The 20,209-nt window shown below is 43.6% G+C and overlaps 1 protein-coding gene across 4 annotated transcripts in view; it reads right to left on the bottom strand.

Annotated features, from left to right (window-relative positions):
* The window catches only part of ST8SIA6 (ST8 alpha-N-acetyl-neuraminide alpha-2,8-sialyltransferase 6), a 173,762-nt gene that overhangs the window by 60,226 nt on the left and 93,327 nt on the right, over window positions 1–20,209 (bottom strand). For all 4 annotated transcript variants that reach the window (XM_077490900.1, XM_077490902.1, XM_077490899.1 and 1 more), the window contains one exon: window positions 2,261–2,314. In XM_077490900.1, coding sequence (XP_077347026.1) covers window positions 2,261–2,314 — 54 coding nt within the window. The remainder of the gene's footprint in view (window positions 1–2,260; window positions 2,315–20,209) is intronic.

The following is a 20,209-nucleotide window of genomic DNA, read 5'->3' on the forward strand; positions in this document are numbered from 1 at the left end:
GTCTTGCCCTAGGGGACATGTATCAATGCACATTTTTTTTTTTTAAAGATATTTTTTACAGGAGCAGTGATTTTAATGATGCTTAAAGTGAAACAATAAAAATGAAAAATTCCTTTAAATATAGTGCCTCGGGTCCCCTTAGTCTGCCTGTAAGTGGCACATCTGTGTTATGTATAGAAGCAGCAAAACTGACATTTATAACGAAAAAAGACATTTAAATTTCTGGCAATACAATACCATTGGTGGTAATACAAAATAAAAAATAAAAAAAATTAGCGTGGGGTCCCTCCAAAATCCATACCAGACCCTTATCTGCACATGCAGCCAACAGTTGGGGGGGGGGAACAATCGAGCATCCCCCAAACCATAACAGGCTAAATGTCAACATAGGGGGGTGCTTTGCATTTGCTTTGCCCGAGACAAGTGTTACACAGGGGGAGGAGGACTTGTCAGTTAAAATGTTCCAGGCAAGTGTGCAAATACTTGGAGACAAAGAAAAGTGTAATCTGTCTGAGCAGCCTTCTCTTCGAGAGCTGCGTTGTTGGATGGCTGTAGAAGGAGGAGGGGTGCTCTGTCTGACTTCACAGCTAGCCTTGGAAAGCACATCAGGAGATAGGACAAAGTATTACATGTAATTCTACCCTGGGGAACACATTAATAAAAATATAAGTCAGACTTTCTATTTAACCACTTGACAACTGGGCACTTAAACCCCCCTCATGACCAGACCAATTTTCAGCTTTCGGTACTCTCACACTTTGAATGACAATTACTCAGTCATGTAATACTTTGTAATATTTGTTCACCTCTGTTTTTTTGTATTTTTTTGCGCTATAAATGAAAAAAGACCGAAAATTTCGAAAAAAAAGGCATTTTTCCTTTGCAATTTCGAAAATTATAAATTTTTCTTCATAAATTTTGGCCACAATTTATACTGCTACATATCTTTGGTAAAAAAATAACCCAAATTAGTGGATATTATTTGGTCTTTGTGAAAGTCAGAGAGTCTACAATTTGTGGTGCAAATCATAAAAAATATATCACACCTGATGTACTGGTGGCCTATCTCATTTCTTGCGACCCAAACAAGCCAGGAAAGTACAAATACCCCCCAAATGCCCCCTTTTTGGAAAGTAGACATTCCAAGGTATTCAGTAAGATGCATGGTGAGGTTTTTTATGTTGTCATTTTTCCCACAATTCTTTGCAAAAAAAAAATAAAAAAATTCCACAACATTGTCATTGTAATAGGTTATTTCTCTCACATGGCACGTGTATACCACAAATGCCACCCCAAAATAAATTCTGCTACTTCTCCTGAGTATTACGATACCATGTGTGTGGGACTTTTCCACAGCCTAGCCACTTAGAGAGGCCCAACATGCAGGGAGCGCCATCAGGTGTTCTAGGAGCATAAATTGCACATCTAACTTGTTGACTACCTATTACACTTTTGAAGGCCCAGGAGCACCAGGACAATGACACGTGACACTGATGTGGCACTGATGACAGATGGCACTAATATGTGGCACTGATGACAAGTGACACTGATACAGATGGCTAGATTGATAGCAACACAGCCATTTGCTCCTGCTGCTGTCAATCAAATCCAATGATGCGGGGGGTGGGGCCGAGTCCGGCATTCATGTCTGTGGATGCAAATGCTGGTACAAGGGAGCGCATCCACAAGGTAACCCCCTCGGGAGAGCGCTTCTCCTAGGTACGATTTAGCGCCATTAATGGTGCAAAACACGTCAGTTATCATCTGGACCTGTGTCTCTGATTGGTGTATGGATCAAGCTTTATTCCATAAAGGCATTATTTTGGAGTGTGGCCGTCCTTTTTCCCATTTTCTGACATCTCCTAGGGGGTTATTGGATGCGGGGAGGAGCTGTGAGAGCCACCGAGGGACCCCAGAAGAGGATGTTCAGGAGCCACTCTGTGCAAAACGAGCTGCTTAACAATGGAGTTAAGTATGACATGTTTGCTATTTAAAAAAAACAAAAAACAATCCTTTACAGTCACTTTAATTCGAGGACAGCCAGGCAACTAGGCATTTTTATAAGTGAGTCATCAATGGCCTTCATATATATCTCTTTTTTTCACCCATGGGTGCTTGAAATCCCAATAGAATGCCCAACTGCAGGAATACATTCTTGTGGGATTTCGAGCACTCATGGGGAAAGCATAGTGACATTACCTGCACCTCCTGGAAGCATGCATACAATGATATTAAGGTTTTTAAAAAAGTCCAGACTTACATGTGGCTGACTTCAGGCTTGACTAGCCCCACTCTGGTGGTGATGTTTCCTGGCCTATGAGAAAACAAAGAGTGACCGTTAGATGACCGTTAGATGATACAGACAAAAGTCACTTGTTATCAGTATGCTGCTCTTATTCACAATGCCAGGATGAACAAAATAATATAGAAACATGTCTAGATTAGACAATGGTCTGAAGGAAATCTGCCAGGAAAAAAAAAATAGCTGCCATTGCTGACTTCTTTTTAAAAAATGTGCAGGTTCCCCGGCTGTCACCCTGAACCTTGCTTCACCACCTAGACAGACATTGGATCAGTGGGATGGCTCCCGCTGCTGTGTCTCAGCCAATGAGGAAAGAGAGACACAGGAGAGCCTCTGCTCTCATGTACAACTCTGTATCGAGATTGGGTTCAGGATAGTATGAGGGGAGGCTGAGGGGGGAGCTGCACACTGAAGTTGGGTTCACACTTATGCGAATTAGATGCGGGTTTCTCCGCATCCAATTCGCATGACAGGAGACTGTGACTGGCTCTCTATGGAGCCGGTTCACACAGCTCAGGGGGCGGCTGCGGTCCGCACTGGAAAAGGCTACTGTGCATCCTTGGCTCCATTTCAGGCAAAAAACAAAATTCGGACCTGATTTTCACCTGAAATGGAGAACAGCGACGCATCGGGCGTCTAGTGTGAACCCGGCCTGAAGTTTTTTTTTACCTTCATGTATTAAAAAACCTTAAACCTTTAGAATCACTTAACCGATCAATGAAAAGCAACCCCCATGTGCATACTGATCTAATAAGTTGTCTAGTATAAATTAATTATTCCTATTGGAAGAGATTGATCGGAAAAGAAGTTGATTATTTATCGAAGTGTTTGACCACCATTACATGGTGGAAACAGAAATATGATTGATAATTTACTATCTAATCTAAAGAATCAATCAAAATCCACTTTCCCACGTGTGGTTGAATGAGCTGATGATTATAGATTGATTATTATAAAATCCTTTATAGAAGCGCATAGGGCATCATAACAGTAAATTGTTGATCGTTTCACATTGATCAGCGGCACTTTATTCATGTATACGATTGTATTTAGATCCAACGGATTATGAGATTACATGATGGAAAACAGAGGTGTGACCAATAATTTACATTTTTGATCAAAATCCACTTCCAAGTGTGTGGCATATTGATCGATTGGGTTGTCAACCATAGATAATTATTCCTATCGAAAGAAGTTGATTATTTATGGAAGTGTGTATGACCGCCATTACATGGAGGAAACAGAGATTTAAAGAAGTATTGCCAAAGCTCTTTCGGCCCTACTTTTGCTGTGGGTCACAGGAGTAGACCTAGTTCTGCACTCCTGTGACCCAGATTCAGCTGACAGCGGTCTAAAGTCGGCTGTTGGCTGGCATCACTCAGCCAGTCCTGGCTCTTCAGGGATCTCAACAATAATATCGGACCTAGATGCCTGACCGACAGCTGGCTCAGCTTTTGGATGTCGCTGAGAGCCTGAGCCAGCCTCTCCCTCGTTGATTCGTTTTGGAATTCGTTCTGCTTCGTTAAATTTAGTTTAGTTTATTTGTTAATGATTTTCAAATTTTCGTAATGATTGGAATTCGGATAGATCGAAAAATGACTGATTGTGAAAAATAGCTGGTTGTTAAGGAGCGGGCCCGGAAGCCAGGCGCCCTGTCCTTAACAACCAATGACTCAATACCTGGGTCAATGATCACAAGGGGGTGGAGTCACCCACTGAACTCATTGGGTGACTCCGCCCCTTAGCTAGTTAAAAAATGTCAGACAGAAGAGCAGGCAGTCAGTGGGGAGCCATTGACAAGGCCAAAAGGTTTTTTTTGGTGCTTTGTTTTGGGTCAGGCATCGTGATAGATGATGGATTTACATCAGAGGATATTATTTTTTATTTTTTAATAAAGGAGTTGTCAAAAACTCATCTACTGTCTTTATTCACTTTATGTACTGTTTTTATTTACACTTTTTTTGGTGAATGGTTAAGGGTATAATGTACCCCATGCTCATTCACATGTGGGGGGGGGGGGGGCGGGTGGGATCTGGGGGTCCCTTGTTAAAGGGGGCTTCCAGATTTAGATAAGCCCCCCCATCCACAGATACCCACAACCACAGCCCAGGGTTGACCTCATCAACATGGAGACAAGGTGCTTTAGGGTGGGGGGGGAGAGCTCCCCTGCCTCAAAGCACCCACCCATGTTGAGGGCATGTGGCCTGGAGTAGGGGGGTGGGCGCTTGCTCGTCCCCTCTTTCCTGACCTGCCGGCCTGTATGCTCTGATAAGGGTCTGGTATGAATTTTGGGGAGGGCATGTCGATTTTTTTATTTTTAGCGTGGGTTTTCCCTTAAAATCCATACCAGAACCTCAGGGCCTGGTATGGATTGGCGGGACCCCACAACTAATTTTTTCAGAATTTTATATGGCCAGCGATTTTTTGTTCACATTTCAGCTCTCAGTGGGAAAGCCTGATGACAACTGATGAGTCTTCGGTTTTTAAGGACGTGGTGGCCGGCTTCCTATCACGCTCCTTTACAACCAGCTATTTTTCACACAGAATTCAAATCTGGCAATCATTTTTCGACTGATCCCAATTTGAATGGTTCCGAAAATGTGGAATTGGTTAAAAAACGAATAAATGAATCGAATTTCAATGAAATCCATTACTATTTCATAAAAATTTTCGGTTGTAACCAAAAACATTACATTCAGATCAAAACAAATTGAACATGTCTATCCACTTCCCAACTATGTGCATATTGAAAAGGTTGTCGAATATAGATCATAAAGGAAATCAATCATTTAGCTAAGCGTGTATAGTCACCATTAACATATACCGTAGCTAACAACTGCACAGAGGATGCACAAGGAGAGGTGCTGGAATAAGCCAGCGAGCTGGGTGGTGAACATCCTCCATGTAGACGTGTGCATTCGTTATCTTCTGAATGCATTTTCGTCCGAATTTCTGGGATTTTCATGTTCGTTTTAACAAATTGATAACGAAAGTGCAGAATCCTAAATCAGATATTAAAAAATGCTTTATTTTCGTATTCATTATATTTTCGTATTGTTGCGACAACAGTTCGATATAGATAGAAGATTTGGCATGGCGGTGACAATAGTGATCTGTGTCTACCGAACCTGCAGTCGAATGTGCCTAACCTAAAGCCACCATCAGATGCTGCCAACACCAGTATGGACCAGAAACGTTAGGAGCGCAGGGCGAAAGGAAAGGAAGTGATATGCTTGAATTTTGATACAACGCAATTCCATTGGCTGTTGGGGTAGACCATTCAAAACGAACAGAAACAAACAAGTATCGTATCATTCGATACGATCAAAAATATGTATAATATCGTTTGACATGCAGAGTCGACGAAGCAGCTAAAAACATGCGATCAAACAACATTAGAAACTATAGCTTGTGGGCAGAGCATTCGACCAGAAATGTGTGATTGCGGCATCGTACAGTTTAGCTGCTTTGTCGAATCTTCTTAGAACATCTGACAGACACCATAAGCCTTCAATTGACAGATTCTAACCTTAAAGTGGTGTTGCCACCAAAAAAAAAAAATTGCTCAAAATTCATAAAAAAAAAATAATAATTTGGAAAAAAATTTTTTACTCACCTCTAAATGCCTGTTGCTAGGGGATCCCTCGTAGTCTGCCTTCTTCAGTGCCCGGGCTGGTGACATCACTTCCCCCGCCATGTGTCCCAGATGACTGTGCGGCGTATCACGGCGCCCGGTGCGGCTCGTGCATTCGCAGTGGGTGCCCGGCTGTGAAGCCACAGCCGGGTGCCCACAGTAAGAATGCCGGCGCTGCGAGCGGAGCGGGGAACGAGGGGGGGGGGGGCTTCGGTCCCCCGCATCTCTGGACCCTGGGACAGGTATGTGTCCGATTATTAAAAGTCAGCAGCTGCAGTATTAGTAGCTGCTGACTTTAAATTTTTTTTTTTTTTTTTTTTAGGTGGCACCCCACTTTAAAGCGGAGTTCCACGCTAATTTCTAACTTTTAATGAAAATCATTCTTGCAGCATAAACATTGTGAAATGGAAAAAAAATAAAAATTGTTCTGAATGGTTACCTGGATATTATTTTAGATCCAGCTTCCTGTGGCTGTCACCCGCGGATATGCCCGTCATAACCGGCGACGGCCTCTCTTGGGAGCTATGTGTTATAATTCCCAGGAGTCAGTGTGGATGGCCACTGCTCGTTATGAAGTGTATGGCTCTGTGAGGCATACATACTGCGCATGAGTGAGAACAGAGCGGTGCATGCTGGTCGCTCAGCTGCACCGTAACCAGGAAGATGGTGCTTGTGGGCTTCACATGCCCACAAGCAATATGGAACATGCCAGGGATAAAAAAAATATAAGAAATCGTATGATCTAAATCTAGTGGCGATCGATCCATAAGCCGTAAGTCAGATAAATAAAAGTATTTAAAAAAATATATAAAATTTTTATATATATATATATATATATATATATATATATATATATATATATATATATATATTCGTCCAAAAAAATTTACATAGTTGAAACTCCGCTTTAATTAATTCAGATTTTCATACGACTTTTTTAATGAAACAAATAAAAAACGGATTTCGGGAGTAACTACATCAATTTATTTTTCGGACGAAACCGAAATTTCGAAATGAAATATTTCAGTGCGCACATGTCTACCTCCTGTATCGTCTCCCCGGCATTCATAGCTCCTAGGCTCCCAGTTTGAAGCTGACGAAGCTGTTGCAAAACAGCAATTGGAATACATTAAGTTAATGAAGAACGGGAGTTATGTAATTATTTCACAGCTAACCATCCTGGTGTAAATTCAGGCTAAAGCTCCGAGCTCACAGCAAGCTTCATAACAAGTGACAGGAGGCCGGTAATAAAGCCACTGCTGCTTAGAGACAAATCTTCCGTTATGTCTGTATTATGCTAAAACCAGAACACACAAGCCTTCCATTCTGCAAACAACCTCCACACATTCTGCAGTCTATCCATTTATCTGCCACATTTGAATATTTGGCTCTTTAACATATTGAAAAGCAGAAAAAAAAGTCTTCTTTTTATAAGATGAATCACGATAAGCAGAAGGAGACTAAACAGCGAGGACGAGACTATTGCATAAAGGTTAAAGCGGACCTTTCTGTAGCTTTACCAGTCCATCACTTTGTTTTTTTATGCTACCTACCTAGAGATCTGTGTACATTGCAAGGTTTTTAACAAACTTTGTCGTAGATTCCTACCTATTGTTATTCTGGAGAAATAGCTGTTTGTCTGTGTGAATGTGCATGGGAGTGATTTTATAATTATCAATCAGCTGCTGCACCTGCAGGGCTCTAATGAGGAAGGTGGCACAGTCTGTATCCCTTTAGACGTGATTTTTCTTTGGGAGCTCCTCACCAAAAATGATATTTTAGTTGCAGGAGATGCCAAAAATGTAACTTATATCTTAGTGCAGACTTCTGGGTAAATCAGTGAGCCAATCACACATGCAGAAAATGGCGTTTCTGGGGGGGGGGGGGGGGGGGAGGGCTTGGTGTTCTGTACACCATCTGGAGACCTTTAGTTCTCCCATATAGAGGATTGTATGGCTCCCATGGTTCAGAGGAGCAGGATCTCCCATTCTATGGCTAGTGTAGAACCCACTAATAATGGGGTACTTTGTCGCAGTAAGTGGGCTTAAGCACCATATAGCAATATGGTGTGACCAAATCCCCATGTTTTTTGACTATGTCTAGGTGTTTTAAATAGCCTTGCTGGAGGTAAATGTATTTTTTGCATGTGTGCACTGTAATATTTTGTTCTGTACACCATCTGTGTACAGAATGCCTCCAAGTATCCATATTGCATTGCATTTTACAGAAAATTACAGTGCGGCAAATTCAAAAGGAAGGGTCATTTTTAATAACGTTCTATTACAATATAGTTAAAATTGTATATGCTATTTTCTTATTATTGATATTTTTTTCCCATGAATGTGGAGTTAGCTCTTGAGGATTTTACCTATTCTCAGTCTGCTGCGGCCCAGAGAAATAATTTCCTTAATTTCCTCGTCCCAGTGATCATACTGTACATTGTAACTTTGTAGTTAGTCACAAGGTGAGAGGCTGCTGTAAGGGGCTAATCTGTGTCAGACATTTGTGAACACAGCCAGGAACTGCAAAGGCACCAGGATTTACATGGTTGTCAAAGAGATTGATGAATTTATAAATCTGCAAACTTTTAAAAGAAATGTGAAAAAAAAAAAGATCCAAAACCATTAAAGTGGTAGTAAGCTCTGTACCACCACTTGTACCTACAGATAAGCCTATAATAAAGCTTACCTGTAAGTATTGTGAATACATCCTAAACTTGCACCATTTAGGAGATATTCAGAGTGCCGATGACATCATTGGCGCATGCGCTCTAAAGGTCTAGCTTACACTGCCAGACCTTCATGGACAGTGCCGTTGAAGGCGGCTCCAATGCGCATGAGCAGGAGTGACGTCATTGCGGCTTTGGCCAATCACATAGCTGGAGCTCGCAAACTCAGAAGACAGACAGGGGGAACATGTTAGCCCTCTCAGCAGGGTCTTTACAGGGTACGAGGGCTTCATTCTAAGGTGAGTAATTACTAGCACATTATGACATTGCCTTGCAGGTTTTTTTTTTTTTTTTTTAATCAGTGGTTTACAACCACTTTAACAAGCTCCCCATATGTCCCACATGCATTGCTTCAGTACCAGTCCAGTATGTATGCTTGGGAATATTAAGCACAGTGCTAATCCAAATTGTGTGTGTGTGTGTGTGTATATATATATATATATATATATATATTTTTTAACCGCTTCCCACCCGCCCTATGGCCGAATGATGGCCTTAGAGCGGGCGGCTTCCTTCGCCTGGCCGTCCCTGGACGGCCTGGTGTTTACTTCCGCAATGCGCGCCGCCGGGGGCGCGCATCGCGGAAGTTTTGTATTCGCCGTGTCTCCCGGAGACAGGCAAATACAGATCGCCGTGAACGGCCAATCAAAGCGGCCGTTCACAGAGCGATTGAAGCTGCCAATAGGAGATGATCTCAAATGTAAACATATGAGATCATCTCCCATTGCCGTGTCTCTCCCTCCTCACACAGAGACAGCGTGTGAGGAGGGAGAGCGATCTGTGAGTGCAACATTGTATCTGTGTGAGTCCCAGTGAAAATTGTCAGTCCCAGTGCCAATTGTCAGCCCCAGTGCCAATTGTCAGCCCCAGTGCCATCGGTCAGCCCCAGTGCCATCTGTCAGCCCAGTGCCATCTGTCAGCCCAGTGCCAGTGCCGCCAGTGCCACCTGCCAGCGCCACCTGCCAGCGACAGTGCCACCTGCCAGCGACAGTGCCATCCGTCAGCCCCAGTGCCGTCAGCGCCAGTGCCGTCAGCGCCAGTGCCGCCAGTGCCACCTACCAGCGCCAGTGCCAGCGCCACCTGCCAGCGCCACCTGCCAGTGCCATCCGTCAGCCCCAGTGCCGTCAGCCCCAGTGCCGCCAGTGCCAGTGCCACCTACCAGCGCCAGCACCACCTGCCAGTGCCAGTGCCACCTGCCAGTGCCACCTGCCAACGCCAGTGCCATCCTTCAGCCGAAGTGCCGTCAGCCCCAGTGCCGTCAGCCCCAGTGCCGCCAGTGCCAGTGCCACCTGCCAGTGCCACCTGCCAGCGCCATCTGCCAGCCGCAGTGCCATCTGCCAGCCCCATTTGCCAGAGCAAATAGCCAGCACCATCTGCCAGTGCCATCTGCCAGTGCCAGCCCCAGTGCCATCTGTCAACGACATCTGTCAGCGACATCTGTCAGCCCCATCTGTCTCCAGTGCCATCTGCCTCCAGTGCCATCTGCCTCCAGTGCCATTTGTCAGTGCCACGTGTTGTCAGTGCCACCTGCCACGTCAGTGTCACCTGTGATCAGCGTCACCTGTCAGTGTCACCTGCCACATCAGCGTCACATGTCAGTGTCATCTGCCAAATCAGCGTCACCTGTCAGTGTCACCTGCCACATCAGCGTCACCTGTCAGTGTCATCTGCCAGATCAGCGTCACCTGTCAGTGCCATTTGTCATCAATAAAAATGTCACAAAGATTATATTCAGCTGAGGAGGCATATGATATCCTTGCAGCCGACGAGAGCAACGGGGAGGTTTCCGCTTCGGATTCCTCCTCATATTCAGATTGTGACTCTGACGTGGACTACGAGCCTGTCCTCAGCAGCGGTACCATGACAGCCTCAGAGGAGGAAGATGATAGTCCGCCCGTCAGACGAAGGCGCACTGGTGAGGAGGCGGTACCATCCACCAGCACCGCAGAGCCATCCACCGGCAACCCAGTGCCATCCACCGGCACCACAGTACCTCGGCAAAGGCCACGTACAAGTGGGGTGTCAACTCTGCCCCAAAGGGTTAGGTCCCATGCCAGCCTTCCCTATTCCCTCCAGAACCCCTTGTGGCTTCCTCCTAACTCAGGAGAAGCCAACGTTCCCCCTTTCACTGCCAACCCAGGAGTCCAGGTGGACACACACAATTTTTCCCTGATGGACTTTTTCCACCTAATTTTTACAGAGGACATGCTTGAATCCATTGTGGTCCAGTCCAACCTATATGCCCAACAATTTATTGAAAGCAACCCAACGTCCTCTTATGCCCGTCCCTACAAGTGGAGAGCCCTAACAGTGGAGGAGTTTAAAAAATTTTTGGGCCTCACATTTTGTAAGGGACTAAACAATAAAAATGAAATATGTGCATATTGGTCATCCCGCCCCATCTATCACATGCCCATCTTTTCCTCAATAATGTCCCGGACCAGATATCTAACGATAATGAGATTCCTACACTTTAATGACAATACCCAGTGCCTTCCCCGGAATGACCCAAATTTTGATAAACTTTACAAAATTCGGCCGCTAATAAATTATTTTTCTCAGATTTTCCCCCAGTTGTTTACCCCAGACCAACACATATGTGTGGATGAGTCCCTGATAAAATTTTCTGGCAGGCTGGGCCTAAAGCAATTTATTCCCTCCAAAAGGGCCCGCTATGGAGTGAAGATGTATAAGTTGTGTGATCGAGCCACAGCGTATACATATTCCTTCATGGTATACGAAGGGAAGGACACCCAGCTACATCCCCCTAATTGCCCCGAATACATCGGATCGAGTGGAAAAGTTGTTTGGGAACTCATAAACCCACTCCTGGAGAAAGGCTGCCATCTGTATGTGGACAATTTTTATACCAGTTTACCCCTGTTCCGCAACCTCCATAGAATGCAAACTCCAGCATGTGGCACCATAAGAACGAACCGGAAGGGCTTTCCTCAAAGCCTCGTCAACAAAAGGCTAAGAAAAGGCGAAGCGGCGAGTTTACGGAACAAGGAAATTTTGGCTGTGAAGTGGAGGGACAGAAGGGATGTCTACATGCTTTCTTCGATCCACAACAACACTTTTGTTGAGATCACCAGGAGGGATGGCCCAATACTAAAACCCACTTGTATCCATGAGTACAACATGTTCATGGGGGGTGTCGACTTGAACGACCAGATGCTCGAACCCTATCTTGCCACGAAAAGAACATACAAGTGGTATAAAAAAATTGCAATTTATTTCTTTAATTTGGCCATATACAACACATATGTCATTTATCGTAAGTCCACAGAAAGACCCATACCCTTCCTTGGCTACCAGGAGGAAATCACCACTGCCCTTATATACCCCAACGGCCCACCACAAAACATTCGATCCGATGTAATTAGCAGACTCTCTGAACGCCACTTTCCTGACAAAATCCCTCCCAGACCAACAGGCCCAAGACATCAGAAAAAATGTCGGGTGTGCAGCAAACGAGGAGTGAGAAGAGACACCACTTATCACTGTGCCCAATGCCCTTCCCAACCAGGCCTCTGCATAGGTGACTGTTTCCGCCGTTACCATACTTCAGTGAATTATTAGTGAAGTATGGTAACCATAACCCTCACTTCCTGCCATTTACCTTCAAACCCCTTATGCCTCTGCTTGCTCTGTAACTGACCCTGGCTTGTTATTCGACCACGCTTCTGCCTACTGATTTTGTACATACCTCTGCCTGATCTGGAACTGACCCTGGCTTGTTATTCGACCACGCTTCTGCCTACTGATTCTGTTTATGCCTCTGCCTGATCTGGAACTGACCCTGGCTTGTTATTCGACCACGCTTCTGCCTACTGATTCTGTTTATGCCTCTGCCTGATCTGGAACTGACCCTGGACTGTTATTCGACCACGCTTCTGCCTACTGATTCTGTACATACCTCTGCCTGATCTGGAACTGACCCTGGACTGTTTGACCATGCCTTTTGCCTGCCTCTTGGACTGATATTGTACCCTCTGTGGACTAGTGGGATTCATAACAGGGGTCTCACATATGTGAGGGGCTCCAGAATAGTTTTTTTGGATGAAGAAGACAATTTCCTTTGTTTTCTCATTCCTAGATTAGGGTCTGGAGACTCGGAGGCTTCAAAGAGATTTGGGTGGGAGAAGCCTCTACCCCTATCCCCATTCTGTCCTGAACAAGGCCCTACTTCTGCCTGCTGCCTGTAGGACCTATACCATCATGCCTCTGCCTGTCGCATGAACTGACCACAGCACATGGATGGACCATGTTCCTGCCTACTACCAGGACCAATATTTTGGCAATGCTGACGATCTATGCCTGCACTGACCTTGGACTTTATATGGACAGTATCCCTGCCTGCTGCCAATATTGACTATGGACAGTATACCTGCCTGTTGCCTGGAAAATTGTGTTCACTTTTGCTGACCAAGTCCCTGCCTGCTGCCTGGACCAGTGCTATCATCCTGTGGACAACTGCGCTGCTAAAACCACAGGTAATCTTTTGTTTACTCTTTTCTCAGTAGAATGTATTTTGGGGTGTAATTCTTGGTATGTGCATGCTATGTGTCCCTGGAACACCTGATGGTGTTCCTTGCATGTTGGGCCCCTGTATGTGGCCAAGCTGTGTAAAAGTCTCACATATTTGGTATCGTTATACTCAGGAGGAGTAGTAGAACGTATTTTGGGGTGTCATTTTTGCTATGTACATGCTATGTGTTGGAAATATCTTATAAATGGACAACTTTGCGTAAAAAAATGCGTTTTCATTTTTTTTCCACATTTTCCCAAAACTTCTGGAAAAAAAATGAACCATTCAAACGACTCAATATGCCTCATAGATTATACGTTGGGGTGTTAGCTTTCCAAAATGGGGTCACTTTGTGGGCATTTCCATTGTCCTGGTGCTCCAGGGCCTTCAAAAATTTAATAGGTGGTTGAGAAATGAGATGTGTAATTTATGCCCCTAGAACGCCTAATGGTGCTATTTCAATATTGGGCCTCTGTATGTGGCCAAGCTGTGTAAAAGTCTCACACATTTGGTATCGTTATACTCAGGAGGAGTAGTAGAACGTATTTTGGGGTGTCATTTTTGCTATGTACATGCTATGTGTTGGAAATATCTTATAAATGGACAACTTTGCGTAAAAAAATGCGTTTTCATTTTTTTTCCACATTTTCCCAAAACTTCTGGAAAAAAAATGAACCATTCAAACGACTCAATATGCCTCATAGATTATACGTTGGGGTGTTAGCTTTCCAAAATGGGGTCACTTTGTGGGCATTTCCATTGTCCTGGTGCTCCAGGGCCTTCAAAACTGTAATAGGTGGTTGAGAAATGAAATGTGTAATTTATGCTCCTAGAACGCCTGATGGTGCTATTTCAATATTGGGCCTCTGTATGTGGCCAGGCTGTGTAAAAGTCTCACACATTTGGTATCGTAATACTCAGAAGGAGTAGCAGAACGTATTTTGGGGTGTCATTTGTGGTATACACATGCCATGTGAGAGAAATAACCTATTACATTAAAAATTTTGTGAGAAAAAAAATAAATAAAAAATCTTCATTTTGCAAAGAATTGTGGGAAAAAGATGACAACATCAAAAACCTCACCATGCATCTTAGTAAATACCTTGGAATGTCTACTTTCAAAAAAGGGGTCATTTGGGGGGTATTTGTACTTTCCTGACTTGTTCGGGTTGCAAGAAATGAGATAGGCCACCAGTACATCAGGTGTGATCAATTTTGTGCGATTCGCACCACAGCTTGTAGACTCTCTAACTTTCACAAAGACCAAATAATATCCAATAATTTGGGTTATTTTTACCAAAGATATGTAGCAGTATAAATTGTGGCCAAAATTTATGAAAAAAAAATTATAATTTGCAAAATTTTATCACAGAAACAAAGAAATATGCGTTTTTTTTCAAAATTTTCGTTTTTTTTTCATTTATAGCGCAAAAAATAAAAACCCCAGAGGTGATCAAATACCACCAAAAGAAAGCTCTATTTGTGGGAAAAAAAGGACACAAAATTCATTTGGGTACAGTTTTGCATGACTGAGTAATTGTCATTCAAAGTGTGAGAGCACCAAAAGATGAAAATTGGTCTGGTCAGGAAGGGTGTTTAAGTGCCCAGTAAGCAAGTGGTTAAATATTGTGCAAATCTGAAAACAGTAAATATAACACTTTGAACGTGCAAAATAAAATAAAGCGCTAGGTGCAAACAACAATAAATGAATATACATACAATTCATAAACTGAAAACACTAAAAAGTCCATAAATGTGAAAATGGCACTGTAAATGAATAATAACCCGTCAGGGAAAAAGCAAAAAACAGTCCAAAGAAGTGAAATGAATTTACAAGTGATTAAATAAAATTCAATGATGAAATTGAAGATATATTCAACCTCTGAAGGATAGGCCACCATCCAGTAAGAAATCACCATAGATTGTGAATCCACCAACGATGAAAAAATTGGATACTCTTATGCCCCGTACACACAAGCGGTATTTCCTTTGGAAAAATCTTGAATGGTTTTTCCCAATGTAATTCCGCTCAAGCTTGGCTTGCATACACACAGTCACACAAAAGTTCTCTGAACTTTCGACCGTCAAGAACGCGGTGACGTACCACACTACGACGAGCCGAGAAAATTAAGTTCAATGCTTCAGAGCATGCGCCAAATTGTTTCCAAGCATGTGTAGGAATTTTGCCCTTCGGAATTGGTACAGACGATCGGAATTTCCAATTGGAACTTTTTCCGACCGAAAAATTGAGAACCTACTCTCAATCTTTTTCTGGCGGGGATTCCGCCAGCAAAAGTCCGATGGAACATACACACGGTCGGAATTTCTGACCAAAAGCTCACATCGGACTTTTGCTGGCGGAATTTCCGATCATGTGTACGGGGCATTACCAGACTAAGTGGACCCAATGCCAACGGCACGGAGACAAACATGCATGGAACTGGGAATGTGGTCACTCTCAGGAAACAAAATATGAAGTCAGCTTCCGTTCAACCTTGTCACCAGACCCAATCATGGTCTCCACCATTCATAAAAGAAAAAGACCACCACATAGTGTAAAACCATCTACTATGTGTTTTATTGTAAAAGGTAGAACACTTACATCAATGATGATGCCCCAGATGATGTTCTATTAAAATCGGTCGGGTAGACTGAACTAGTTCCATGTTACTTCTCTTCTAGGATATACCTGATATACCCTGATCACAAGTCAACATCAAGTGTTCTACCTTTTACAATAAAACCCATAGTTGATGGTTGTACGCTATTTTACACTATTTCATCATTGAATTTTATTTAACTATTTACAGACCGCCGCACGCCGATGTACATCCTAAATTTGAAGAGGAATATCATTGTTATGGCAGCAGCTAGCTGCCTTAACCCCAGTATCCTCTTCTTCGGCTGGCGGTCCGCTTTCCAATAAGAGTGGTCTCTGCGCTCTGGTGCCCTCCACCACTTACCAGAGCCGTCGGCAGCAGTATATGGATTAGCGCTGCACTTAATATTCCCAATATCCACTCAATTTGTCTGATTGTACTGTTTGCAGCTTTTCCTAATCTGTTGAGTAGCGCAGTGTACATTTTGAAATTCAGTATGTAAGCTTAGCAGCATTTACAAGAGGAATCTTGCCATTCTACATGACCATCTCCACACAGCCCCACGGTCTCACAGCTAGAAGTACTTGGTACTTTTAGCTGTAAAGGGGAACAGTTTTTTAGGCTAATACACCCCCCAATTTCCAAAAAGTTGTAGCATTGTGTAAGATCTACATAAAAGCAGAATAGAATGATTTGCAAATCTCATAAATCCATATTTTAACCACAAAAGAAAATAGAAAAAAAATGAAGTGGTTAAACTGAGAAAATGTATGCTCTACACCAGGGATATACAATTAGCGGACCTCCAGCTGTTGCAAAACTACAAGCCCCATCATGCCTCTGCCTCTGGGTGTCATGCTTGTGACTGTCAGAGTCTTGCTATGCCTTATGGGACTTGTAGTTCTGCAACAGCTGGAGGTCCGCTAATTGCATATCCCTGCTCTACACCCATGTTCGGCCAGACCTGGAAGTCAGCTGTCAGTGTCGGGGCCAATGAGCTATGGGCAGAGGGTACCCTGCCTTGTAGCTACACATACACAAAGGAGTTGAGATGCTCATGAAATCATTGACTTAGTATGACCATATGGCCATTTTAGGTCAATGATGTCACAAGCAACACCTCTCTTTATGGACGTGCAGCAGCGGGGCAGTGGAATCCCCCATTCACAGCTTATTGGCCCGGTGTTCTGTCAAAACAGCCAACTCACTAAAATTTCCAACAACGTCACTTCCCGTGCAATAATTGCAGATTTCGACAGAACACCAGCAGCGCATACACTACAGTAGACGATATAAGGAGTGGACATTGTTGGTCCGCCCGCTAGTAACCAACAACATGGCCTTCTCTCCAAGGAGGCAGCTGCTTTTTTACTCCTTAGCCAGTGTTCATAACCACTTCAGCCCGGACCATTTTGCTGGTCAAAGACCAGACCACTTTTTGCGATTCGGCACTGTGTCGCTTTAACTGACAATTGAGCAGTCATGCGACGTGGCTCCCAAACAAAATTGACTTTCTTTTTTTCCCACAAATAGAACTTTCTTTTGGTGGTATTTGATCACCCCTGCGGTTTTTATTTTTTGCGCTATAAACAAAAATAGAGCGACAATTTTGAAAAAATTGCATTATTTTTTACTTTTTGTTATAATAAATATTCCCCAAAAATATCTAAAAAAACATTTTTTTCCCACAGTTTAGGCCGATACGTATTCTTCTACATATTTTTGGTAAAAAAAAATCACAATAAGTGATTATTGATTGGTTTGCGCAAAAGTTATAGTGTTTACAAAATAGAGGATAGTTTTATGGCATTTTTATTAATATTTTTTTTTTACTAATAATGGCAGCGATCAGCGATTTTTATTGTGACTGCGACATTATGGCGGACACATCGGACATTTTTGACACATTTTTGGGACCATTGTCATTTATACAGCAATCACTGCTATATAAATGCAATTCCTGTGTAAATGACACTGGTAGTGAAGGGGTTAACCAGTGGGTGGCAGTGTAGGGGTTAAGTGTTCAAAGGGGTGGGTTACTAAATGTTGGGGGCTGGGCTTTCACTTAGTGAACACTGATCTCTGCTCCAATCACATGGAGCAGAGATCAGTGTCACTAGTTGCTAGGCAGAATGGTGAGATGTTGTTTACAACGGCATCTCTCCGTTCAGCCGCCCCGTGAGACAATCACGGGTATGCCCACGGTGATTGAGTCCGCGGGACCCGCGACCGGACTCACAGGGGTCCCGACCAGCATGCGAGCGCTCCGGCCGCGGCGCGCTCGCGATGGCAGGGCGGCATTAGAGATTGGACGTACCTGTACGCCAATATGCTTGCCCGTGCCATACATTGGCATGTGCTGGTCGGGAACCAGATAATAAAGAACCCCGTCAGATAATGTAACAGAAGTGATGTTCCGTCAGCAGTTCATGCGTTCCACTGCTACCAGGTTTGCTAATCTGACAGAACACCTGCAGTCAGAAGAAGGCAGCAGACATCTTACTACACCCAGCTACATCTAAATTCAGAGCAATTTCAGCAATAAAGTTAGCGTCTATAAATATTGTATATAGACACCTGTGATGCTGTTTGGATGTTTAATTTTGAAAGGCTAAATAACGGTTTAGTGCTGAGCAGTGCAGCATGTACCAACATGGCCTCCGCCACCTGGCATCCAGCTTCTTTCAAAATGTAACATCAAAACAGCATCACACATGTCAACACACTATATTTGTATATGCTCACTTTATCACTGAAATTACTGTTATGCCCCATACACACGAGCAGATTTTCCGTCAGAAAAAACTTGGATGGATTTTCCGACAGAATTCCGCTCAAGCTTGGCTTGCATACACACAGTCACACAAAAGTTCTCTGAACTTTCGACCTTCAAGAACGCGGTGACATACAACACTACAACGAGCCAAGAAAATTAAGTTCAATGCTTCCGAGCATGCGTCAAATTGTTCCCGAGCATGCGTAGGAATTTTGCATGTCGTAATTTGTACAGAAGATCGAAATTACCGATCTGAACTTTTTCCAACCGAAAAATAGAGAACCTGCTCTCAATATTTTGCTGGCTGGAATTTTTTGGAATAGCAAAAGTCCAATGGAGCATACACACGGTCGGAATTTATGACTAAAAGCTCACATCCGACTTTTGCTGGCAGAATATCTGATAATGTGCATGGGGCTTAAAATTCAAGACGTAGCTTGGTGTAGTATGATGTCCGCTGCCACCTTCTTCTGACTGCAGGTGTTCTGTCAGATTAGCAAAACTGGTAGCGGTGGAACGCATGTGCAGCTGACGGAATGTCACTTCCGTTATCTAATCAGATTGGTTTGCTATTCTGACAGAACACTAGTGTTCTGCCAAAATAGCCAACGTGTTGTGTACCATAGTGCAAGGGTCTCCAAACTATGGCCCTCCAGTTGTTCAGGAACTACAATTCCCATCATGCTCAGTCATGTCTGTGAATGACAGAGTTTTGCAATGCTTCATGGGATGTGTAGTTCTGCAACAGCTGCAGGGCCATAGTTGGGAGGTCCCTGCCCATAGTGTATACACTGCCGGTGTTCTGTGAAAACAGCCAAGTCGTCGAAATCTGCAATTACTGCTGCTGGAGAGTCACTGGAAGTGACTTAATTGAACATTTTGACGAGTTGGCTCTTTTGACAAAACACCGGCACTGAAAGCTGCCTTCAAGGTTCGGCTGAACCCAAGCTCAACATTACGCACAAAATCGCACACTTTCCCAACATGCAGAGAAATGTGCTGCACTTTAGCAAATGCTCGGTGGTGCCATTAATTGTTAACAGCACCTCCACGCATTTGCAAACGTGCAGTTCACTGCAGGGCATTTTTGGAAAAAAGTCAAAGACTTCTTTTCTACCTTTCTCGTTCATAGAGAAGCCCATTGATATGAACTAAAATCCGCCCTACACGCACCGCACGGGAACGCATGCATACTGCGGTGTACGCACATGTGTGAACCAAGCCTTAGATCTAGCGCTGCAGCAATACAGCTATGAGGCTGCACAACAGGAGGGCCTAATTAAAATATGAAAAGTAAATATGGCAACTGCTAAGATCAGTTTATAACTGGCAAAAGAAAAGTGCACATTGGCAGAAATTTCTGGCAAGCGTGCGGGGAAATTTTTGAAACAATGGCCCATGGCCACCTAAACTGAGCAGGAGTCTGTTTTTACCTTTCTTCTTAGCATCTTCTACACCAGGCATGGGAAGGGTGAGCTCATTGCCAGACTGAAAGATGCAAATACAATGGCGTGTGCGTTCCAATACACATATCACTTACTTCCAGGTTACAGGCGGCCACGGAGTCGGGGCTTGTGATTTTATTCTCGCACTGATTAAAGTCAGCTTCATTTTACATCTACACTAGATTTTCCGCAG

Source organism: Lithobates pipiens, unplaced genomic scaffold (assembly GCF_037356315.1).
Source record: "Lithobates pipiens isolate NorthernLeopardFrog02 unplaced genomic scaffold, aLitPip1_a1.2 Scaffold_19, whole genome shotgun sequence".
Lineage (NCBI taxonomy): Eukaryota > Metazoa > Chordata > Amphibia > Anura > Ranidae > Lithobates > Lithobates pipiens.